Source organism: Mytilus edulis, chromosome 2 (genome assembly GCF_963676685.1).
Source record: "Mytilus edulis chromosome 2, xbMytEdul2.2, whole genome shotgun sequence".
Classification (NCBI taxonomy): Eukaryota; Metazoa; Mollusca; class Bivalvia; order Mytilida; family Mytilidae; genus Mytilus; species Mytilus edulis.
In genome coordinates, this window is record NC_092345.1 from 76,372,135 (window position 1) to 76,399,815 (window position 27,681).

General features: G+C 33.3%; 1 protein-coding gene across 2 annotated transcripts; it reads left to right on the forward strand.

The window, feature by feature from the left end:
• The first annotated feature begins 727 nt into the window (after positions 1-727).
• LOC139512997 (uncharacterized) lies at positions 728-27,481 on the forward strand. 2 transcript variants are annotated; one of them, XM_071301034.1, is made up of 14 exons: positions 728-882; positions 3,444-3,542; positions 5,826-5,881; positions 8,195-8,257; positions 9,703-9,778; positions 10,378-10,407; positions 11,736-11,780; positions 13,196-13,228; positions 14,630-14,779; positions 15,537-15,572; positions 16,840-16,995; positions 17,590-17,601; positions 26,325-26,490; positions 27,206-27,481. In XM_071301034.1, the coding sequence occupies exons 1-14, from the start codon at positions 879-881 to the stop codon at positions 27,393-27,395; spliced, it is 1,116 nt and encodes a 371-aa protein (XP_071157135.1). In that variant the 5' UTR covers positions 728-878; the 3' UTR covers positions 27,396-27,481. The 2 variants fall into 2 exon arrangements, with proteins under 2 accessions (XP_071157135.1, XP_071157136.1); XM_071301035.1 differs by having other exon boundaries at positions 5,829-5,881.
• Positions 27,482-27,681: the final 200 nt, after the last annotated feature.

The following is a 27,681-nucleotide window of genomic DNA, read 5'->3' on the forward strand; positions in this document are numbered from 1 at the left end:
TAACTACACAATATTTTTTTTTCTTGGAAAAAATTCATTAACTTAATTTCTCTAAACCAGAAACGAAATGTGGTCACTGTTCTCTCACGAATTTCCTCTCCTTGTGACTGTATCTAATATTTTTTGTATTGTTTTGAAAATTTGGATTAATTATTTGATGAGGTTTAAAAAGTTTGGAATATTGGCAAAATTACAACATATCTACAATTGATTATATAATGCATATCCTTAAGCCTGTTATCTATAATGAGTGTATATACAGCCACTGGGTCGATGCCACTGTGTGGAGGTTTCATCCCCGAGGGTATAAACAGCCCAATAGTCAGCACTGCTGTATTGCCATAAATTATCATTGATATGGTCATGATTGCAAATTATTATTTTTTTATTCAAAATACTAAGTTTTTTTACTGTATTAAACAAAACTTTTCGGAAGTTTGGATCCTCAATGATCTTTATCGTCGTAGATTATTTGGTCTTTTTAACTTTTTACCGTTCAATCTTTCGTCGACCAAACGCGCGTTTATTTCTAGGGATAACCATTTTAAGCCTGTTATACATGATCGGTTTATTGGATATTAAGACGCATACAATCAAATGACATTTATGTGTGCATAATAAGTAAACATCTAATTGCCGAAATAGACCATGTAATATGTTACAACCAAAGATTAAAAAACGAAACTTTATACTGTCTTAAACCATAGGCAAAAGCGATCAATCATTAACTAGGTGCCAAAGGATCATTGTGAAACAGTTAATCCAACTATTTGCAAATATTTTTTGTTTTGCAGCACCACGAGACACACCAGTTATGCTTAGGACCCCATCATCCAGGAGATCATTGTTATTGTCAAACACAAGCATGTGTTGATTCTATGAGTATGTATAATATCTTAGTATGTATAGTATGTATAATATCTTAGTAAGTATAATATCTTAGTATGTATAATATCTTAGTATGTATAATATCTTAGTATGTATAATATCTTAGTATGTATAATATCTTAGTAAGTATAATATCTTAGTATGTATAATATCTTAGCATGTATGATATCTTAGTATGTATAATATCTTAGTATGTATAATATTTTAGTATGTATAATATCTTAGTATGTATAAATGTATAATATCTTAGTATGTATAATATCTTAGTATATATAATATCTTAGTATGTATAATATCTTAGTATGTATAATATCTTAGTATGTATGATATCTTAGTATGTATAATATCTTAGTATGTATAATATTTTAGTATGTATAATATCTTAGTATGTATAAATGTATAATATCTTAGTATGTATAATATCTTAGTATGTATAATATCTTAGTATGTATAATATCTTAGTAAGTACAATATGTTAGTATGTATAATATCTTAGTATGTATAATATCTTAGTATGTATAATATTTTAGTATGAAAAGTGCAACCCTTGACATCAAAGATCTATGTAAAGCAATATTGTAAAAAATAATGTATCTTACATTACAAAGTGATACCAGGGACATATGAACTAGAGCCAAAAAAGTTCTTTATCAGAAGCTTGCATGGGTTTTTTCCTATCTAAGAGTGGAACGTCACTACCGTATATATATTCGACAAAGCTTCTAATTTCGAATATTGTCTATGGGGTCTTATTTTCGTACTCAAAATATAAAATAGATATATTGCAATCTGATTAAAATACATACTGTGTGTCCAAGCTTTGCATGAAACTCTTGAACACAGGATCTGCATTTTTATCACCTTGAATATGGTGGATACGCTGATCAACTGTTCATATATAGCAACTATTTATATTGTCTTATTTAGTATTTTCGACAGTATATTCTTTTAATATGCCATGGTTATAGAATATGGTATATATACTAGTTTGATATATTAAACCACATGTTAACCATTTAAAAATCATTCACCAAAAGTCAAAGAGAAAATTAATAGAATATATGCATGTAGTAAAAGGTTTTTTTATCTATAAAGGCAGACATTTTAAATTGAAACAAGAAATATTGTGATTTTTAAACACAGATATCAAATGAGAGATTTTAAAGGAATCGTACTGTAAAAGCCTAGAAAGAAAATGGCAAAAAAATAACGAGGACTGATTTTTTGAAAAATCATTCACATGAAAATTAGATTGATAAAAAAACATCATCAAAAACAGCATATATAATACTTTAATTCATATGAAACACGTTTCTTGTAATTGAATATGATCGAAATTATTGAACCAATGCATACATACTATAAACTATACTATGAGTCTTTTTTGAACGATTTTTATCATGTTTGATTATAACGCCTGATCAATAAATATTTTTCATTTAGTGATTGGTGATCGCATGGTTATTAATTTTAAAGTTTGTTGCCGAAATTATCCTGATCGTGACATAGATGAACAATCACATAGAGCACGCGAAGCACGTGAAAAATATATGAATAGATAGAATCATGATAATTTTGTAATATTTTTCATGCGTAAATAAACTTTTCCGCAACAGTTGTTAAATGATGTGTCGCAGTTTTTTTTAAGAATCAGTTCTTACTATTTACCTTTCAGGGCACGTTTGTTTACTTTCTTTCATCACGGTTTCCCCTTGCATTTGCCCTTAGCGGTGGCTGAAGTTCTAACAAGATGTCTTGTAGTTAAGGTCACTACTTACCGGAAAACGTCGGCAAATTAAGTACGGGAAGACAATACTATTTTCTTTTAAAAGGAAGTTCACGTATTCTTGTTTTACATTAAAACTTACTCATATAAGTATTTCAACATATTCACCGTTTTTAAATTTGATATTTCATGTGATTTTAACAGTACTCTGTCAGTACCAATTTCGCTTAAAATTGACGTACAAGTTTAATTCAGCTTCTGTCCCTAAACTTGATTAGTTTAGTTAAGAACTTTGAATGAGATTTAACATTTTGTCTTTCACATTTACGTCAAAAATTTACAGGGTCTTCGGTGGTCGAGTGGTACTACGGTATCATTAGTATGTCAACACTGAGGTTGTGAGTTCGATTCTCGGACATGACAGGTGCTTTCAACTCAAGTCCTTCTGCCACTCTGACTCCTTCCGCCACTAAAATCTGACTGTCACGAAGTAGCCAAAATTGCTAAAAGTGGCGTGAAACATCCCTCAAACAACCAATCAATTAAAATTTACTCTTTAGTTTTAAACCAAATGTGAGTTTCACTGACATTTTTTCTCCGTATTAATCGAATGTATACGTGTTTCTTAACAACAACGGCTTTGAGCTTGATTTATTTTGATAGATCTGACTTATGATGAAGTCCTCATGTTGAACTATACACGACTTTAATATGTTTTTGTCTAAGGTAAAAAGTGTGTTTTTTTTGTAGATTTTGTTTACACTCTTTTCATGATGTTCATATGACAGGCTGTATACTGTATTATTTATTGTCACATCTTGCTTTTCAGTCAGACAAGAAGTTACACCTGCTCCAACTAACGCCCCGACTAATGCCCCAATTATCGCAACTGCCGCCCCAACTGTTTTGACCGCCGCCCAAACAACAGGTAAATAACTAATGTTCGTAGAAATCCCTCATTTTTATTACGCCTATGATAAAGATATTGCTTTTTTAATAGAGATGGCATCTTAATTTATTTTCTAAGTTTTATACCCCGAGGGTATCACCAGCCCAGTAGTCAGCACTTCGGTGTTGACATGAATATCAATTATGTGGTCATTTTTATAAATTTCCTGTTTACAAAACTTTGAATTTTTTTTTAAGAATTTATTATCCCAGGAATAGATTACCTTAACCGTAACTGGCACAACTTTTTGGAATTTTGGATCCTCAATGCTCTTCAACTTCGTACTTGTTTGGCTTTAAAAATATTTTGATATGAGCGTCACTGATGAGTCTTATGTAGACGAAACGCGCGTCTGGCACCTAAATTATAACCCTGGTACCTTTGATAACTAATTATATCCCCTACTTTTGATAAATTATAAATAGTATATTGATGCAGTTTATGAATAGAATTGTTCACAATTTCGTGACAAATTTGAGCGCAAAAAAAATTGTAGAAGGACATTTTACATTATACATATATGTCTGCGACGAGAAGTGTTAAGGATAACACAAACGTTCGCCTTGATCTGGTAAACAAGAAAGGAGGTAAGAGTAGTTTTTTAGTACGTTTTATGTGATTATACTTCTTATAACCTTATGTATAAGTTGAATTATTGTGATTTACAAGCAAATTATAAACGATATTGTTGAAGACTTTATTTTTTTAGGGGGGATTGTCATGTAGCTTTAGTGTTACAAATCGGAGTATGAGCAAGGAGGACCATGTTTCATCCAACATATAACATTTACACGAGAGTTTTGGTTTTAGATCATTTCTTTTAAGCATAGACAATGTAGCTTGAGAATACTTCGAATTTGCACATTATATAGGGAATTCTAATATGACGTACTTCTTTCGCTCTGAGAACAAACCCATGCTCTAAATCCAATAAAATTTGTACATGCGTATATTGACTTTTTCAGAATAATGAATTTTATCAAATTATCATGCACTTAAATGGTGCACATGATTTTATTATTTCATTTATTAAGACTGTAATTTGTTGCATTCCGAAATTGCCATATTTGACCTAGATACGACGACCGTTCATGCTGACTGTTCAAACTCCTCCTCTGAAAAATCACAGTGCCAGCCGTTTGCTTCTTTACAAAAAAAAAGGGAGGTTCATGGAAGAGCTTACACACTCGCTTTTACACTTATACTTATTGGACATAGAAATTACCTTAATTGTCCTATTCAGAATCACTATCGCTCGGGCAGAAATAATCACATGCCTACCCATATTAAAACTACAATAAAGTATAGCTTGCATCAATAATTTCTTAAATATACAAAATTTAAAAAGATCAATATATGAAACAATATTGTCAATGTTATGACTTCATAATACATGTAACAGGCCGATTTCAAGATAATGCTAAAAGTCGTATTGTTTGTAGATTTGCTCTGTCTGATGGGAGCAAAAAAATACAAATTAACCTGCACAAATTGAAAACTGACATTTACTATCGAATTGACGAAAGAACCAATCAAAGATATACAGATATGGTTAAATCAGTCAATCATATTGAAAAACAAGATTTATGATATATCAAACATGACTCTTCCCATCAAGGTTGGGGTTACATTTACAATATGAAATAACGAATATCATAAAAAGTTAACAATATGTATATGTCTACCTTCTATACATGCATACTTATGCGACCGTGTGAGCTGGATATTTTTTGCAATAACATTTTATAAAATTACTTATGGACATTATATCTCCAACGTTATAACCCGTGTAAGCTCCAAATTAATCCATTTCCCTGTATGTTTGATATTTGAAAAAAAATAAGAGAACGTGGTATGATAAACACCGAAACTCTCCTCAAGAACCACATTATAGCTATAGGTAAATTAATGAACTACGCCCAAGGCACACGTGCTTGATAACTCCAAAATCATCAATGAAAAATCCCTAAATATCTCTGAAACCTTATTTTACCTTATTTTTCTATCCATCACTTTTCTCGATATTCATATTTCCAAATAATTAGTGACTTAACAAGTAGTTCATTTAGATTCTAACGTTTTGATTTTTGTGAACGATAATGGGAAATAAAGAGTTTGTTTATATGAGAAATTCGTTTGAAACCACATGACTCACGACTGTTTTGTAAAAAATATATAGTTATTTATATTCACAAAGATACAAATGGTTGAGTAAGTATATACTTTTTGATAGGCATTCTCATTTATAGTTTAATTTTTCAGCAGTTCCTAGAATTGAAGTCTTCACATGTTTTGGAACAACATGCACCACACCTAAAGTAAGTACATACTTTATCAAACTACTGTCTGTATCCATCGAAATACCGATATCTAAGTTTCATCTTTCGTAGGTACAATTTTAAGTTTATATAACTGTTGTGCTGACATGAATTGTCATTGATATGGTTATATTTATACGTTAACTGTTTACAAAATATTAAATTTTTTGAAATACTAAGGCTTTTCTACTTCAGGCATAGATTACCTTAGCTGTATTTTGCAAAACTTTTAGGAATTTTGGTCCTCAATGCTCTTCAAATTCGTACTTTATTTGGCCTTTTTAACTTTATGGATTGAGCGTCACTGATGAGTCTTTTATAGACGAAACACGCGTCTGGCGTATATGTTCCGGACCATATGAGTATTTGGACCATACGCGTATGGTCATGACCATATGGGTATATACTCATATGGTCCGACCATACGCGTATGTTCCGACCGAACGCGTATGGTCGGGGTAGTTAACACTGTTACAGTTTACTTTTAATACTTTTAAACTCTTAATATGGTATGATCGTTCATTAAAAAGACGCTATCATATAGGTAATTTTATTATTATATTATAATAAAAAGATAATCTAAATAAAAATAAGAAGTTTCACATACTTAATTTTGCTTAATTGTCAAATTTATAGTAAACACATTTTATACCAATGGTCATTACCGATGGTCATTACCGATTTGTTATTACGAGTAAATGGCAATATGTCGACTAAAAAAAATAAATTTCAAAAATTTCTTTATGAACTGTTACACAAGAAGTCACTGAAAAGTAACTAAGTTTATTTAAGTTGTCTTGTAAATATGGTGTATTGTAGTCATTTTACGATATTTGAGATCTAGAGCTTCTTGAAAAAAGTAGACCTCAGTTTAACTGTACGCAGCTGCAAAAATGGTAGCTTTTCACTCGCAAGCTAAAGGTGTAAATGAAAAGGATCGTGCACAAAATTCTTGCAAATGCAAAAAAGCTATGATGCCGTGTGGAAGTGAATGTCACCTAAGCCTACATGCAATAATGTAACTAGCGATGAAAACTAACTATGTCATCAATATTTAATTTTTACGTAGTATTTGTATTATAAAATTAATATATTGTCATGTAATCATCGCTGTTGTTTTTAGAAAAAGTTTTTGTATCATTGAAACGTGTATAATGTAATTTGAAAAAAATACCTATATGGTCCAAATACTCAAATGGTCCGACCCGTTAATAACCAAACCAGTATTATACTCATATGTTCCGACGATACGCGTACGGTAGGTCCATACGCGTACGGTCGGACCATACGCGTATGTGTTATGTTTACACGATACATTATCACTTTAATAGTTTAATTGGCTTATAATTAATACTGACAGTTAGGAATTTATAATCATCAGATTAACGGATGTTTCTGTCAATAGATTATTATCTAATCTCACCTCTTCTCTTAGTTCACAGCTGCAGTATTCTGTGAGGTTTTATGGGCGTAACTTTCCCATGTCATTACACTACTCTTTGTTTTATATAAACCGATGTATTGCAAATGTAATCATAGTGTGTGAAGATTGTACTTTAATAAACATGTATACTCTAATGAAATAGTCATCACTGCAACCCACGATAAAAACATAACAGTATGGTCGGACCATATGAGTATACGCTTATGGTCATGACCATACGCGTATGGTCCAAATACTCATATGGTCTGGAACATATATATTAAATTTAGTCCTGGTATCTATGATGAGTTTATTTTAAAACCATCTCTGTTTCTATCATCATATAATTTTGCTTACGTTGTTGTAAGTTCTTTTATTAGTAATTTCATATCATTTTCAGCAAACATCAAATAATGCTATCAATTATAGTATTTTTTTAACGTAAAAAGTCACGATAATAACTTCTTCCTTCGTTTTTCTCTATAAATAGCATACATATTCCTATGTTGATAGTATGACAAGGTTACAAAATCATTTCATTTTTTTTATAATTATTTTTAATGGTTTATATGGATGAATGAATCAATAATTACTTAAAGTACATCTTGAATTGACATGATATAATTACAAAAGTTACGCTCATTTATATTTTCAACCAGTAATACAGACAAACGAAACACTGTCATTTTAAAACATGATTATATATGTAGTTACATTTGTATACATATATGAAGTTATTCACGAGATTAATTGTCAATGAATGTTAATATAGAAGTTTTTAATGTAATGACAAAAACAGAATAAGATCATTGCATTTCTTTTCCTGTAAATTTATTAAGTTGAGATAATATATATATCTAAATCAATTATCAGATCATTGCCATTTTTAGGTTTGTCGTGTGACGTTCGTTAACGCCATTCCAATAAGTGGATCCTGCGAACTACCACAAGCCGTAAGTCAGATATTTAGTTAACAGATAGAATGAAAATATCTTTGAGGGCAAAACTGATTTTTCCCTTACGTAAGCTTTTTAGTGCAAATTTGTTGACGAATAGAATAGTGAATACATAAACTACATAAGTGTTCTTACAAACAACGTTATACTGCTGGTTCTGTCAAGTGCTCAACGGAACCTCTTTCTTTTTTAATTTAATGTAGATAATACAAAAACTGCAGGAATCTAATATCAGTTCTAAAAATATAAATTATGTCATTGTTGACCTAATCTTTAAAAATTTTAGTTATCTTCCTTTGTCTAGAATAGCTGTTAAATCAACTAAAACCAATGCAATATTTAATTGCTCTTCCCACTGACAAATTGAATCAATCTTTACCGTTCAGTGCTTTTAAACACTTTGAATGTTTACTTTTTAACTTTTTTGGATTCGAGCGTCAATGATGAGTCTTTTGTAGACGAAACGCGCGTCTGGCGTATATACTAAATTTAGTCCTGGTTTCTATAATGAGTTTATTTACTGTTGTTTGTCTGTTTGACTTTATTTTAGCCATGTCGTTATCAGTTTATATTTGTTTTATGAGTTTGAATGCCAATTTAGTATGTTTCGCGTCTCTAGTAAACATATGAAATGTTATGGTCTTGTCAATTTCCGTTAACTTTTCACGTTAATACCACAAAACATCAAAACAGCATGTATGGCATAATCCGATTTCTATTCTGTCTTTTTACAGGAACCCTCGTAATTAATTTACGGATAAGAAAGCTAACTAATGCTCAGCCTATGTCCAAATCAATCAGATTGGGATTTTTTTATTTTAAAAACAATGTCAATATAAATGTATGCTTATTGTAAATTTTTCATTGCAATTACAGATTAATTTCAATAAAAACTTGAACAACTAAAATATCGCAACACAGCACTATTAAAGAGGGACGAAAGATACCAAAGGGACAGTCAATAAATGACAACACCATGGCTATATTTATGACATGACTAACATAGAAATTTCGACAATTTTAATAAATGCTTGCCTAAGTTTATTATTATATTTGGATACTAAAGTTAGCGAAGTGCCAAGGACATACCATAGTTCTTGAACGACATAAAGCTCTCTATTGAAGATTAAACAAACACGACACGCTCAGCAGATGTTCAGGTCTTAATTAGTACATTGTTAAGTAGAGCTACATATAATGGTAGCTCGAGTAGCATTTTAGACTTATACACCATCTACTCTGTTTTGAGTTATACGTCAATGTGTGTGAGGGGAGTAAACGTTCTTCTACTTTATTGTCTTGTTCATTCAAAATAATGGGTTTTAGGAGATGTTTATTTATTTTTGGAATAATTAATTCAATCCGAAATTGAAAAAAGTTCATTAATCCTTTATTGTTCCCACTGAACATAATTATATATATCAAAATTTTATATATTTCAGAATGTAATAGCTTGTATCCCTCTACCTTTAAACGGTGACTGTCATTGTGATTCTAGATTATGCACTGGAATTATAGGTAAGACATGCAGCTTTGAATACATGGGTATTCTTATCTACATTTGAATTACTAGTATCGAAAGCAACGGATTGCTGATGTAATTTTAAGCTTGGTAACCCTTAGTCTCGTTGTTATTTATCTTTAAAAAGTCTTTGCCAGTACAATTGTCTAACTAGGCCGTATGACTAGTCTTGTATTCGCAGCATTTGTTTTTAATTGATTTATATTCATTAACTGCTGCATTTGATTTTATCTATTCCGTTCATTGTACTGCTAATTAACTACTATTTCTTCTTCTTTTCGTCTGATTCTAAGTCTTACTAGTTTTGTTATCGGTATTTGGTCAACACATTCTTTCCGTTAGATTTCAAATGCATCATTTTAATAAATTGGCATGCATTTTGTTGTAGTATTCCGAATTGGGAGCTTTTACGCACATCAGTTCAAATGTGTAAGCACGTTAAATGACATGTCTGGTAATGTTAAATTAAAGATATGGTAATAAAAAGTTATATGACATGTCTGACAGTGTGAAGTTAAAGATATGGTAATAAATAGTTATATGACATGTCTGACAGTGTTAAATTAAAGATATGGTAATAAACTTACTATTGCAGATACATTGACAACACAGGCAACAAGTCAAGGTATGCAACGTATGAAAGAACCAGATTAATAATATATATTCATTAACATGAATTAAACACCCGTGTCCGGATTACAAATGTTCAACATGACGATTTAAACATATAGATTTGTAATTAAACATTTATGATGTAAATTGAAAAGAAAAAATACCCGAAATTCCAGGAAAATTTAAAACGGAAAGTCCATAATAAAATAGCATAATCAAAAAATCAAACACATGAAGCGAATAGATAACAACTGTTATGTTTTTCATATATTTGGTAAATGGTTGATTAAACCTGGTTTTATAGCTATCTTAACCTGTCACTTGCATGACAGTCGTATTTGTAATAAATGGATAAAAAAGAAAAAGTATTATTTTGAAAACCTTGCGTGAACAAAACAAGCAGATATAAAAGGTAAAAATGTGAAGAATTGGTGGGCAGCAGTAAACATTGTGTTATAATCTCAAACACAATCAAAACAAATAAATATTTAAAAAAGAAACGCAAAAAAGTGCACAAACAAAGCAAATTAGCAAAATGAAAGACAGGAATACAAAAATAACACAATAACACAATAACACAATGACAGGATGCATAAGTGTTTGCCTGTTGTCTTGTGTAATGTCAAGTTTCCATGTTTCTGGTTTAGTAAAACGATTTTGTGCAAGTTACGTTCAACGTGTTTATTGAGATATTCAACCTGATTCATTATCCTCTTGTTTTCACCAATATTTCCTTTATTTTACATAAACTTTGATGATGGAAAATAGGGGCCTCTGTTGTCTTTGCGTCTCTGTACCCGTCTATTTTAACTCACATTTTTGGCGATATATTGCCCTCCAAATGGAAATGTTACACTTGTTAAGTCTTGAGTCATTAGCAAGTGCACAAACATTTTCTTAATATAGAATAGTCAATAAAAAGAATATTTCAGTCAGGCTTTTTTGTAAACAAAATATAAGAAATGTAACTAAACATTTCTATTATGCGTTGGATTTGTGATCACCTGTTAATTGTGTAAATCGGTCACCAAACCAGTACTTAAAATTGAGAATGGAAATGGGGAATGTGCCAAAGAGACAACAACCCGACCATAGAGCAGACAACAACAGAAGGTCACCAACAGATCTTCAATGCAACGAGAAATTCTCGCACACGGAAAAGTTAAAATGATACAAGACTAACAAAGGCCAGAGGCTCCTGACTTGGGACAGGCGCAAAAATGCGGCGGGGTTAAACATGTTTGTGAGATCTCAACCCTCCTCCTTATATGTTTTTAAACGTTGACTATGATGTCAGAATGATAAAGCTTGAATGTGAAATTCTTGTTGTTTACTCTCTAGCTAGTTCAGCAACCACCCCTATGGCTGCAACAGGTGCTGCAACCGGTAAGTCTGCTATACAACAAAACTTTTATTATCTTGAAATCGTTTATTGTCATTTAACTTTTAAATATCATTGTAGTATAGCATATGAAAACATATGAATTTCTTAATTCACTACAGAAATGATAAAACAATTTTATTAACTTTTCAAAACATAATGAGATAACAGTCAATATGAAATATGTATTTATCAATATTTGCTTAAAAGTATTGTACACCTAATTATTACCAAAAGTGACTCCATTGTCAACAGACATGCATAATTTTCTATAGTACTTAATGTATTGTGTTAGGAATGACAATTATGATTGAATGCCGTCTTTAAATTTAAAGAGGTAAATTTCACGATATAACTGCCGCAGTTGTCTGCACAAATGAAGATTCCATTTTTATTGCGTCTCATCCGATGCAAGTTGAAGAATGCGAGTCATAGAGATCACAATCCGACGGCGGCGTCGGCGTAAACTATTGGTATAAAGCTTTATATTTCAGAGGGTAGAGAACCTGAATGATTCATACCTTGTGTGTAGATGCCTCGTGTCATAAAGTTTCCGTGTGTCATATGTCCTTTGTCTTTGACATCATTTTCATGTTTCCGAGACTGCTTTAAAAATGTTTAGTTTTTGTCAGGTGAAATAATCGCTAATTATAAGGTAAATGTGGTCATTGCAGGGTTTCAATATCTGTCAGACAGGACTCGACTAACCTCATTTCAGGGATTAGTGAAAAAGATTAATTTTCATGATCAAATCCATATATCAGATACCATAAACAATAAGTCAACTATACTTTGCGCAAGAAATATTATAAGGTTTGCGACAGACCGGCAAGTTCAATCTATTTTGACCTCATTCACATGGTTCATATGTCAATGTTAAATTTTTGTGGTTTGGTCAGATACAATAAGCTTTAAGGTTTACTATACTTTGTGTATGGAATGATTGCCTAGTGTACATGTCTGTTTAATAGGGTTCGTCTAATTTTGTAATCATGTTCATGGCTCATTGTTCAATATCAATATGTGTACATATATAAGCTATAGTCGAACTATATTTAGTGTATGGGAAAATTGTAATATATCTGTCTGGTATTGTTTTAACTTCTTAATACTTCAGCTTCCACTTCAGCTGTTTCCAGTGAGGCAGTATCAGAATTCAAAATATTTTATCTTTACTTTTTTATTTGTATTTTTAAAAACTTAACCAACGTGAGAAAAAGTTATATCCGAAATTCTGATTCGCATGTCGCTTTAGTTGAATGTGTAGTGTGTAGATCCATCCGATTTGTTGGGGTTTAAAGAACGATAAAAAGACATTTACACTCATACTACATCTTCCTATATCTATGTAAAGGACAGCAAATAACTTCCAATGATTGACATGTTAATTTAAAATAAATTTTTGTCGTTTCATATAAAGTAACAACTATAGGATTAACTTCAACTGTTTCTGGTAAGTAAGTTTATAATCAGCTACACCAATTATAAGAGGGAAAAAATTCAACAACCAAAACACTGAAGTGCAACAAAACAAACTAAACGACAATGCAACACTCACAGACATGAACTATTAGATAACAACTGCCACTTTCCTGACTTGGTACAGAACATTTTAATAAAATAAAATTATGGGTTGAACTTTGATTTGCGGCTAGCCAAACCTCCCGCTTTTATGGCATTGTTAAATATAACACTAAAATTACAACACCACACGACAAGACTACAGCACAACCAAATGCAAGAACATTACAGACAGGAAAATACACAAATAAACATTACAAAAAGACAGTTATCAAAGGTACCCGGCCTACAATCTGATACACCATACGCTCGCTTCGTCTACATAAGACCTACCTGTGACGCCCAGATCAAAATAGTAAAGAAAACCAAAAAAGGTACAAAGTTGAAGAGCACCGATGACCCAAAATTTTAAAGACTTGTGCCAAACACGGCTAATTTTATCTATACCTTGGACAAGAAAATCCGTAGTATTTAGAATAATTCGTACCCTTGCAAGCAGTAATTTTATACACATGACTATATAGTTGAGGATTTTGTCAACACCGATCTGGGGATTAACCACAGAATAAAAACGAACATGTAAAAACCTAGGACAACACATAAAACCCCTCCATTGTCCCAGTCAATGAAAAATATCCCATATTTTTACTTGATAACAAAAATCATAATAAAGAACGATTTATTTTTGGGCAGTCAACATGTTCGACCAAACATCTTTCTGAAATTGTTTAAACCATTTACAAAAAGATGGTCTTCAAGAATATTGTAATCTTCAGTTTAAGTCTTTAAGCAGTTATCTTATATTTCGTTTCTTTGTATGCTGCATTGTCGGATTTTTTTCGCACTTTTTACCAGGTAATTAAAATTTTTACAAGGTGCAAAACCACACCATAACAAATACACCGAGAATGATATCATTAAAAAGCTAGACTTTTTCATCGAAAAATATTTGTTGAGGTTTGTGGATTGATATTTCAGAAGACCGTCGGTATTCCTATTTGCACTATTTGTGCACCACAAACGGATGCTTTTTATTTACTCCTGGCGACCGAATTCATTCGGAACTACGTTTTTTAGTTTCACATTCAGATGTACTGATTATGATCTGTCGCTTAATAACTCACTTTTCAATGAGTGCTAGAATCTCATAAATTTTGACAAAGTGTGAATTCTTATGACAGTTGATGTTTACATAGAGGAAGACGGATCGGTTATGTTCCCTTTTAAAATTTTGTCAATCTTCAATTGTATATCTAAAGTAGGAGGTGGAAGATATTTAGTTGTAGTGGACGGAAAATGGTAATAGTAATAAATAGAATATTATATGTTATAGGAACAACACCTTTAACTTTATGTGCAGACATTGAAGACGCTAAGTTCAATTGTAAGGACTACAATAACCAATTTGGTTTATGTGCATCTCTTACATCTACGCTACAAACCATAGCACGGACCAGATGTCCAAAATTTTGTAACCTCTGTGGTAGGTTTTATATGTAATCGTCGTGACATAAAGGTAGAATGATTGTATTTTGTAAGCTTTGAAATGTCAGTCTATTTAACTGTTTCATGTATTATTTTGAAAGAAATTTGGAGAAGAAAATTAACATTCGTACAGTTGTGATTTAGTTTTAAATCCTTTAAATTTTGTCAATATATTCAGTAATATATATCCGTATTCTTAATACGAAGAAAAAGTCTTTTTGAATTAAGAAAAGAAAATATAGACTGCTACTCAATACCAAAGTCATAAATTGGAACAATCACTGTTACTTGGGATATGGTTAAAATGTAAAACTGAGTTTAATTCAATATGAAACTATTTGTCATACTGAACGCTGGTGATACTGATAGTTTGGCTCATTCAACAGAAAATTTGTAAAAACACTTAGTATTTTCCTGAGTTACTATGAATTTTAGAAAGACAATACTTGCTCATATCTATCTTATTTGAACACACGGAAATTACGTCTCATGTGTATTTCCTGAAATAATTTGTTGTTATACTGGAAAATTTCTTTTTCAAAACCTGCTCTACTGACATACGATACGACATATTGATAGATAAATTAGTGATTAAAACTACAAAGAATATTTTTTCTTATAACACTATCAAGTTTTATAAGTGACTGGTATGATATTATCAGTCAGTGATAATTGAATTATAAACGTTTCAGTGTACGTCAACAGTGTTCTTGTTCCTTGATGTTTTTAATACATGTTTGAATAATTTTTTTCAGTAAACGGAACAGCACCCACCCAGTCCACGTTAACGGGTAAGTTTTGTCATATATTTTATGCAAGGTAGCTAAATTCCAGTCACACAAAGTCACTGGTTTCAGACTAAAATATATATCACAAGGTACACAATTCACATTTTTGAGGAATGACACTTGGTCACGAACTTTCATCATTTTTCAATTCCAACATGGTTTATCCCGGCGATAACTTTAATGCTGTGTTATGTCGTTAAACTACTTAACATTATCTACAAAATGATACATGACACACTTGTCATACGAAGAAGAAACGGCTACTTAAATTCAAATATACACTTGCATATAGTTTCATTGAAAATCAAAATGTAAAAAATGCTAAAAAAATAATTTAATAACAGTTATTGACATCTATAGTATGTTAAATGATTGATAAATAATATATTTATAAACTTTTGATCACCACCTACTAAATAAAGGCAACAGAAGTATACCGCTGTTCGAAAACTAAAACAAACTTTGTTCTAAAATAATATGCCAAAGGTGAATGATGAAAACAATTAGATGTTTTTGTCTTAAAAGACCAAATAAACCATAGAAACAAATCAAAAGTCAGAAATAGAAATTAGAATGGAAAAGTGGAATATGTCAGAGTGAAAACAGTCAAATACTAACAATAAAACTGTAAAAGGCCACCAATGATTTTTCTACGTGACCTTATCTATTGACCACATGGTATTGTTAATAAAAATAATGTCCGGACACACATTTACACTTTTGGTTAAATATTTTTTCCAAGTTTTTGATGACTAGTCTTGAATATTTTATAGGAGTTGGTAGAAAGAACAAATACGTATTGAAGATGAGATCTGAAATAATGTTCGACTGGCAATAAATGTTGGCCAAATCACAGCACAGACGACGCTTTGATTTTTAACTATTTAAAACAAAAATAAAACTAATAGATTTTGTGTTTCCCTAGGTATTAGTTTGTCACCCCGAAAATACATGTATCGTTTTTTTTTTTCAAGATCTTATACTATACGTTTTTCTTCATCCTTTAACATATAAACGGTTAAAAAATTATAAACTTGCCTTCAAAGTAATCATACAAATCTACAAATTTCTCGGGATTTTTTCTTCGGTACCATTATCATTGTAATAGATGTACGGTTCCTAAGTGTTTTGTCAATGCAACAAATTCTACTTCTTCACTGAACGACTTTTAAGTAGAGTATAAGTGCAGTATGTGTGAAAAAAGATTTCACGATAACCCAGTACTCCAATTTAGTGATATTAACAATTATATTTCTTTTATAAATTATAGGAACCACGACATTACCTCCATGTAGTGATCACGATCCTAGATGTTCACAAGCTTCATACAAAAACTTATTGTGTAATCCAAATGCAGTACCGGATACAAAGAAATATGCCATTGAGACATGTCCGCTGACATGTAACTATTGCACTGAATATTATGGTATGTATAATGTACGGAATCTTCCATATATATATTTTTTTAAATATATATAATTTAATCACATCAGAAAACTTTTTGGCGGGAATTCATTTAATTTTTACTTTACTTTTAGTGTTATAGTTCTTATTGGTATTTCTAATAGTAATAAACATGTAAGACCCCAACAATGACAATTTTATTTTTTGCATTCCACAATTGTGCATAAACAGCTGAATACATTAAATATTCGATATCATATTTTATAACTTTATCGGTCTAGGTGGCCCAGTGAGGTAGAGCGTTGGACACAGTGTTGGCGGTGTTGTCCCGATATCTCAGTAGCACGAGTTAAAATCCTTGCGAGTGAAGATCAAAATTTGCCAGATTAAACATCGTTGTGCTGATATTTCGAGTAATTATGAATATAATATGCGTTTTAAGCTTTGTATCACCTTTTCTGGTGACTTAATGAATTTATTTGTCGCAGAGTTGTCACTTATATAGACGTACTTATATATAATATATATTTATGTTTTGATTAACTTTATCCTAGATGATGTTTTTTTTTTATTATTTGAAAATAATTTTATTTACCTTCTTTTTTCATTTTTTCAGCCTTATTGAACCGTAAGTAGTTGTATTATCTTTCTCACTTTTGTAGCCTTTTTTCTGGTACAGAACATTCCGAGCGAAATCTTATCATTCTCTGTATCAATATAGTTTCGGTCATGCATTTCTTACGATGTTCTAACTGAAATGACACCGACTCAAATTTCAAAATGTGAAAAAGGAAGCTACCTTTTTGTGTACCTATGGCATTTTAAAACTGTAAAGACTTTTGAATATTTTTATATATATGAATATCATTTCCTAGGATGTCGAAGTTTATAACTTTTGACATTTTCATTAACAATAAAGGAAACTGATTTGGAGCATTAAAGAATAAAACGGTGTATCTCGTATATATTTATTAATCCAACTAAATGCTCTACATATTGTTATCAATTTTTGGATCGTTTTGATCCGAAAACAGTCAACAATAGTTGTTGATGATGTTCTGTATGGGAGACAAAGTTATCGGTGCCTTTAATTTTATCATCATTGTGTCAAGTAAAATCAGCATTATCGTGTTAGGTGGCATCGGGTTGTAATAGAAAAAAAAAGACTCCAAGAGAAATTCAAAACGGAAAGTCCCTTTTCAAATGGCAAAATCAAAATTTCAAACGAATGAAAAACAACTGTCATTATATTATTGACTTGAAACAGGCATTATCGTATGTAGAATGAAGTGGATAAACGTGTTTATTTTAGCAAGTATAATCTCTCACGTGTATGACAATCAAATAAAATTTCATTATATTGACCATAATGTGTGAACAAACAAACAGACATAATAGGTACAAATGTACATAATAGAATTGTGCTAGTTATTGTATTTACCTTTACAAGCTTTTTATGAAAATCCATGCCATGTATTTTCATTGATACATCCACAGACACATTTATCAACTGACTGATACGGTATTATCTAGGGATAGCCTATATTTTCCTTTTCACAACACTCAATATGTAATGCCAAATAGTTATCAAAAGTACCAGGATTATAATTTTATACGCCAGACGCGCGTTTCGTCTACATAAGACTCATCAGTGACGCTCAGATCAAAATAGTTAAAAAGCCAAACAAATACAAAGTTGAAGAGCATTGAGGACCCAAAATTCCAAAAAGTTGTGCCAAATACGGCTAAGGTAATCTACTCCTGGGGTAAGAAAATCCCTAGTTTTTCGAAAAATTCATAGTTTTGTAAACAGAAAATTTATAAAAATGACCATATAATTGATATTCATGTCAACACCGAAGTGCTGACTACTGGGCTGGTGATACCCTCGGGGACGAAACGTCCATCAGCAGTGGCATCGACCCAGTGGTGTAAATAGTTATCAAAAGTACCAGGATTATAATTTTATACGCCAGACGCGCGTTTCGTCTACATAAGACTCATCAGTGACGCTCAGATCAAAATAGTTAAAAAGCCAAACAAATACAAAGTTGAAGAGCATTGAGGACCCAAAATTCCAAAAAGTTGTGCCAAATACGGCTAAGGTAATCTACTCCTGGGGTAAGAAAATCCCTAGTTTTTCGAAAAATTCATAGTTTTGTAAACAGAAAATTTATAAAAATGACCATATAATTGATATTCATGTCAACACCGAAGTGCTGACTACTGGGCTGGTGATACCCTCGGGGACGAAACGTCCACCAGCAGTGGCATCGACCCAGTGGTGTAAATAGTTATCAAAAGTACCAGGATTATAATTTTATACGCCAGACGCGCGTTTCGTCTACATAAGACTCATCAGTGACGCTCAGATCAAAATAGTTAAAAAGCCAAACAAATACAAAGTTGAAGAGCATTGAGGACCCAAAATTCCAAAAAGTTGTGCCAAATACGGCTAAGGTAATCTACTCCTGGGGTAAGAAAATCCCTAGTTTTTCGAAAAATTCATAGTTTTGTAAACAGAAAATTTATAAAAATGACCATATAATTGATATTCATGTCAACACCGAAGTGCTGACTACTGGGCTGGTGATACCCTCGGGGACGAAACGTCCACCAGCAGTGGCATCGACCCAGTGGTGTAAATAGTTATCAAAAGTACCAGGATTATAATTTTATACGCCAGACGCGCGTTTCGTCTACATAAGACTCATCAGTGACGCTCAGATCAAAATAGTTAAAAAGCCAAACAAATACAAAGTTGAAGAGCATTGAGGACCCAAAATTCCAAAAAGTTGTGCCAAATACGGCTAAGGTAATCTACTCCTGGGGTAAGAAAATCCCTAGTTTTTCGAAAAATTCATAGTTTTGTAAACAGAAAATTTATAAAAATGACCATATAATTGATATTCATGTCAACACCGAAGTGCTGACTACTGGGCTGGTGATACCCTCGGGGACGAAACGTCCACCAGCAGTGGCATCGACCCAGTGGTGTAAATAGTTATCAAAAGTACCAGGATTATAATTTTATACGCCAGACGCGCGTTTCGTCTACATAAGACTCATCAGTGACGCTCAGATCAAAATAGTTAAAAAGCCAAACAAATACAAAGTTGAAGAGCATTGAGGACCCAAAATTCCAAAAAGTTGTGCCAAATACGGCTAAGGTAATCTACTCCTGGGGTAAGAAAATCCCTAGTTTTTCGAAAAATTCATAGTTTTGTAAACAGAAAATTTATAAAAATGACCATATAATTGATATTCATGTCAACACCGAAGTGCTGACTACTGGGCTGGTGATACCCTCGGGGACGAAACGTCCACCAGCAGTGGCATCGACCCAGTGGTGTAAATAGTTATCAAAAGTACCAGGATTATAATTTTATACGCCAGACGCGCGTTTCGTCTACATAAGACTCATCAGTGACGCTCAGATCAAAATAGTTAAAAAGCCAAACAAATACAAAGTTGAAGAGCATTGAGGACCCAAAATTCCAAAAAGTTGTGCCAAATACGGCTAAGGTAATCTACTCCTGGGGTAAGAAAATCCCTAGTTTTTCGAAAAATTCATAGTTTTGTAAACAGAAAATTTATAAAAATGACCATATAATTGATATTCATGTCAACACCGAAGTGCTGACTACTGGGCTGGTGATACCCTCGGGGACGAAACGTCCACCAGCAGTGGCATCGACCCAGTGGTGTAAATAGTTATCAAAAGTACCAGGATTATAATTTTATACGCCAGACGCGCGTTTCGTCTACATAAGACTCATCAGTGACGCTCAGATCAAAATAGTTAAAAAGCCAAACAAATACAAAGTTGAAGAGCATTGAGGACCCAAAATTCCAAAAAGTTGTGCCAAATACGGCTAAGGTAATCTACTCCTGGGGTAAGAAAATCCCTAGTTTTTCGAAAAATTCATAGTTTTGTAAACAGAAAATTTATAAAAATGACCATATAATTGATATTCATGTCAACACCGAAGTGCTGACTACTGGGCTGGTGATACCCTCGGGGACGAAACGTCCACCAGCAGTGGCATCGACCCAGTGGTGTAAATAGTTATCAAAAGTACCAGGATTATAATTTTATACGCCAGACGCGCGTTTCGTCTACATAAGACTCATCAGTGACGCTCAGATCAAAATAGTTAAAAAGCCAAACAAATACAAAGTTGAAGAGCATTGAGGACCCAAAATTCCAAAAAGTTGTGCCAAATACGGCTAAGGTAATCTACTCCTGGGGTAAGAAAATCCCTAGTTTTTCGAAAAATTCATAGTTTTGTAAACAGAAAATTTATAAAAATGACCATATAATTGATATTCATGTCAACACCGAAGTGCTGACTACTGGGCTGGTGATACCCTCGGGGACGAAACGTCCACCAGCAGTGGCATCGACCCAGTGGTGTAAATAGTTATCAAAAGTACCAGGATTATAATTTTATACGCCAGACGCGCGTTTCGTCTACATAAGACTCATCAGTGACGCTCAGATCAAAATAGTTAAAAAGCCAAACAAATACAAAGTTGAAGAGCATTGAGGACCCAAAATTCCAAAAAGTTGTGCCAAATACGGCTAAGGTAATCTACTCCTGGGGTAAGAAAATCCCTAGTTTTTCGAAAAATTCATAGTTTTGTAAACAGAAAATTTATAAAAATGACCATATAATTGATATTCATGTCAACACCGAAGTGCTGACTACTGGGCTGGTGATACCCTCGGGGACGAAACGTCCACCAGCAGTGGCATCGACCCAGTGGTGTAAATAGTTATCAAAAGTACCAGGATTATAATTTTATACGCCAGACGCGCGTTTCGTCTACATAAGACTCATCAGTGACGCTCAGATCAAAATAGTTAAAAAGCCAAACAAATACAAAGTTGAAGAGCATTGAGGACCCAAAATTCCAAAAAGTTGTGCCAAATACGGCTAAGGTAATCTACTCCTGGGGTAAGAAAATCCCTAGTTTTTCGAAAAATTCATAGTTTTGTAAACAGAAAATTTATAAAAATGACCATATAATTGATATTCATGTCAACACCGAAGTGCTGACTACTGGGCTGGTGATACCCTCGGGGACGAAACGTCCACCAGCAGTGGCATCGACCCAGTGGTGTAAATAGTTATCAAAAGTACCAGGATTATAATTTTATACGCCAGACGCGCGTTTCGTCTACATAAGACTCATCAGTGACGCTCAGATCAAAATAGTTAAAAAGCCAAACAAATACAAAGTTGAAGAGCATTGAGGACCCAAAATTCCAAAAAGTTGTGCCAAATACGGCTAAGGTAATCTACTCCTGGGGTAAGAAAATCCCTAGTTTTTCGAAAAATTCATAGTTTTGTAAACAGAAAATTTATAAAAATGACCATATAATTGATATTCATGTCAACACCGAAGTGCTGACTACTGGGCTGGTGATACCCTCGGGGACGAAACGTCCACCAGCAGTGGCATCGACCCAGTGGTGTAAATAGTTATCAAAAGTACCAGGATTATAATTTTATACGCCAGACGCGCGTTTCGTCTACATAAGACTCATCAGTGACGCTCAGATCAAAATAGTTAAAAAGCCAAACAAATACAAAGTTGAAGAGCATTGAGGACCCAAAATTCCAAAAAGTTGTGCCAAATACGGCTAAGGTAATCTACTCCTGGGGTAAGAAAATCCCTAGTTTTTCGAAAAATTCATAGTTTTGTAAACAGAAAATTTATAAAAATGACCATATAATTGATATTCATGTCAACACCGAAGTGCTGACTACTGGGCTGGTGATACCCTCGGGGACGAAACGTCCACCAGCAGTGGCATCGACCCAGTGGTGTAAATAGTTATCAAAAGTACCAGGATTATAATTTTATACGCCAGACGCGCGTTTCGTCTACATAAGACTCATCAGTGACGCTCAGATCAAAATAGTTAAAAAGCCAAACAAATACAAAGTTGAAGAGCATTGAGGACCCAAAATTCCAAAAAGTTGTGCCAAATACGGCTAAGGTAATCTACTCCTGGGGTAAGAAAATCCCTAGTTTTTCGAAAAATTCATAGTTTTGTAAACAGAAAATTTATAAAAATGACCATATAATTGATATTCATGTCAACACCGAAGTGCTGACTACTGGGCTGGTGATACCCTCGGGGACGAAACGTCCACCAGCAGTGGCATCGACCCAGTGGTGTAAATAGTTATCAAAAGTACCAGGATTATAATTTTATACGCCAGACGCGCGTTTCGTCTACATAAGACTCATCAGTGACGCTCAGATCAAAATAGTTAAAAAGCCAAACAAATACAAAGTTGAAGAGCATTGAGGACCCAAAATTCCAAAAAGTTGTGCCAAATACGGCTAAGGTAATCTACTCCTGGGGTAAGAAAATCCCTAGTTTTTCGAAAAATTCATAGTTTTGTAAACAGAAAATTTATAAAAATGACCATATAATTGATATTCATGTCAACACCGAAGTGCTGACTACTGGGCTGGTGATACCCTCGGGGACGAAACGTCCACCAGCAGTGGCATCGACCCAGTGGTGTAAATAGTTATCAAAAGTACCAGGATTATAATTTTATACGCCAGACGCGCGTTTCGTCTACATAAGACTCATCAGTGACGCTCAGATCAAAATAGTTAAAAAGCCAAACAAATACAAAGTTGAAGAGCATTGAGGACCCAAAATTCCAAAAAGTTGTGCCAAATACGGCTAAGGTAATCTACTCCTGGGGTAAGAAAATCCCTAGTTTTTCGAAAAATTCATAGTTTTGTAAACAGAAAATTTATAAAAATGACCATATAATTGATATTCATGTCAACACCGAAGTGCTGACTACTGGGCTGGTGATACCCTCGGGGACGAAACGTCCACCAGCAGTGGCATCGACCCAGTGGTGTAAATAGTTATCAAAAGTACCAGGATTATAATTTTATACGCCAGACGCGCGTTTCGTCTACATAAGACTCATCAGTGACGCTCAGATCAAAATAGTTAAAAAGCCAAACAAATACAAAGTTGAAGAGCATTGAGGACCCAAAATTCCAAAAAGTTGTGCCAAATACGGCTAAGGTAATCTACTCCTGGGGTAAGAAAATCCCTAGTTTTTCGAAAAATTCATAGTTTTGTAAACAGAAAATTTATAAAAATGACCATATAATTGATATTCATGTCAACACCGAAGTGCTGACTACTGGGCTGGTGATACCCTCGGGGACGAAACGTCCACCAGCAGTGGCATCGACCCAGTGGTGTAAATAGTTATCAAAAGTACCAGGATTATAATTTTATACGCCAGACGCGCGTTTCGTCTACATAAGACTCATCAGTGACGCTCAGATCAAAATAGTTAAAAAGCCAAACAAATACAAAGTTGAAGAGCATTGAGGACCCAAAATTCCAAAAAGTTGTGCCAAATACGGCTAAGGTAATCTACTCCTGGGGTAAGAAAATCCCTAGTTTTTCGAAAAATTCATAGTTTTGTAAACAGAAAATTTATAAAAATGACCATATAATTGATATTCATGTCAACACCGAAGTGCTGACTACTGGGCTGGTGATACCCTCGGGGACGAAACGTCCACCAGCAGTGGCATCGACCCAGTGGTGTAAATAGTTATCAAAAGTACCAGGATTATAATTTTATACGCCAGACGCGCGTTTCGTCTACATAAGACTCATCAGTGACGCTCAGATCAAAATAGTTAAAAAGCCAAACAAAAACAAAGTTGAAGAGCATTGAGGACCCAAAATTCCAAAAAGTTGTGCCAAATACGGCTAAGGTAATCTACTCCTGGGGTAAGAAAATCCCTAGTTTTTCGAAAAATTCATAGTTTTGTAAACAGAAAATTTATAAAAATGACCATATAATTGATATTCATGTCAACACCGAAGTGCTGACTACTGGGCTGGTGATACCCTCGGGGACGAAACGTCCACCAGCAGTGGCATCGACCCAGTGGTGTAAATAGTTATCAAAAGTACCAGGATTATAATTTTATACGCCAGACGCGCGTTTCGTCTACATAAGACTCATCAGTGACGCTCAGATCAAAATAGTTAAAAAGCCAAACAAATACAAAGTTGAAGAGCATTGAGGACCCAAAATTCCAAAAAGTTGTGCCAAATACGGCTAAGGTAATCTACTCCTGGGGTAAGAAAATCCCTAGTTTTTCGAAAAATTCATAGTTTTGTAAACAGAAAATTTATAAAAATGACCATATAATTGATATTCATGTCAACACCGAAGTGCTGACTACTGGGCTGGTGATACCCTCGGGGACGAAACGTCCACCAGCAGTGGCATCGACCCAGTGGTGTAAATAGTTATCAAAAGTACCAGGATTATAATTTTATACGCCAGACGCGCGTTTCGTCTACATAAGACTCATCAGTGACGCTCAGATCAAAATAGTTAAAAAGCCAAACAAATACAAAGTTGAAGAGCATTGAGGACCCAAAATTCCAAAAAGTTGTGCCAAATACGGCTAAGGTAATCTACTCCTGGGGTAAGAAAATCCCTAGTTTTTCGAAAAATTCATAGTTTTGTAAACAGAAAATTTATAAAAATGACCATATAATTGATATTCATGTCAACACCGAAGTGCTGACTACTGGGCTGGTGATACCCTCGGGGACGAAACGTCCACCAGCAGTGGCATCGACCCAGTGGTGTAAATAGTTATCAAAAGTACCAGGATTATAATTTTATACGCCAGACGCGCGTTTCGTCTACATAAGACTCATCAGTGACGCTCAGATCAAAATAGTTAAAAAGCCAAACAAATACAAAGTTGAAGAGCATTGAGGACCCAAAATTCCAAAAAGTTGTGCCAAATACGGCTAAGGTAATCTACTCCTGGGGTAAGAAAATCCCTAGTTTTTCGAAAAATTCATAGTTTTGTAAACAGAAAATTTATAAAAATGACCATATAATTGATATTCATGTCAACACCGAAGTGCTGACTACTGGGCTGGTGATACCCTCGGGGACGAAACGTCCACCAGCAGTGGCATCGACCCAGTGGTGTAAATAGTTATCAAAAGTACCAGGATTATAATTTTATACGCCAGACGCGCGTTTCGTCTACATAAGACTCATCAGTGACGCTCAGATCAAAATAGTTAAAAAGCCAAACAAATACAAAGTTGAAGAGCATTGAGGACCCAAAATTCCAAAAAGTTGTGCCAAATACGGCTAAGGTAATCTACTCCTGGGGTAAAATAGCCGTTTTATGTGCTTTCTCAATAATAACATTTCATTATTTGCATAGCTTTTTTTATTTGGATAAATGTTTCTTAAGTCGCTGAATTTTATGTAATATAATGGTCTGCTTACATATATATAGCCACCGTAACTTGCAATATATGTGGAGACCTAGCTGGTAGAATCCCTTGCTCACAGAGCCTCGTTTTTAAGAACATCACTACAACTACCACTTGTCCGAGTAGCCAACAGTACTGCATGACTGATGTCCTTCAAGATTCTTCTGGGAACAAAGATATTTTCAAAAGGTATGCGAAATTCTCAATTTTTTTCATTTTTATCAATTGTAATTGTAGAATTTAAAACTACCAGATCTGAAATCTACTAAAACCGGTCTTCTTTACTGAAATATGATACAAATGTAGTATGTGTAGATATATAAAACAGATAACTTGGGTCTGTATCGTAGAGTTGCATTATAACATGACACTGAAAACGTAAACACCAATTAAATCCAAAATGCAAATCGGGAGGGCAATGGTCTAACGGTTCTTTGATACAATTCACGGGACTATACTATATTTAATGTAACATTTCGTCTCTATTGTATCAAACACCATGCACAATTTCTGTGTTAAATTAACTAATTTTTTTTCAATTTTTTGATTGACTAAAAATGTTAACTTATTGTAATTATGTATGTCACTTACAAATTATTATCGTTATTATATGTATCTGTGAAAGATTCAAAATGACATTTCATTGAAAAACGGTCCCTTTTACATACCTCTTTAAAAGTAATATTCTGAGCTTAAATGGTCCGGACCCCCATTTGTTCGACCAATTTGATTCACTCCCTATAAAGATTAAAATGACAAAAAATACGGCACTTCTGACAGAAACTTCGAATAGGTCCGAGCCACCTTAAACGACCAACAACATGCCTATTGTAGCATTTAAAAGTGTTTTATTGTCCTTAGTGTCTATACGCCATCAAGACTTAATATTATCATTCTGTTTTAGATGTGTTGATGAAGCTACTTGTCGAACAAAGTGGTTAACAGAATCAGCTGATCAAGACTACTGCTCTAAATATGATGTCGTGAAAAATCCAAATGCATTCGAATGCCACTTTTGTTGTCATGGTGACTATTGTAATACCGGAATAAAACCGAAAGATTCAGTTTTGGTACAAAAACAGTCAGGCAAATAGAAATAAAACCCAAAAAGTTATGGTGTTTTAGGAAATGTGTTTGTGTCGTATGATTCTAAAATAAAGTGAAACCTAGATTATCGAAATTGTTTAACTGATTTGTAAAGAAAACTATATACTTCAGTTTTCTTACATTAATTCAAAATTTGGGAAACAAAAGTCGAAATATAACTATCGAATTCCTATTCCTTTTTCACCGCTGAAAAAAAATATAAAAAATATTAAGGTTACTGCTCTTTTTGTCAAAGTTGAACCAAGGTTGATTTGGATATACTCGCGTTGTTTC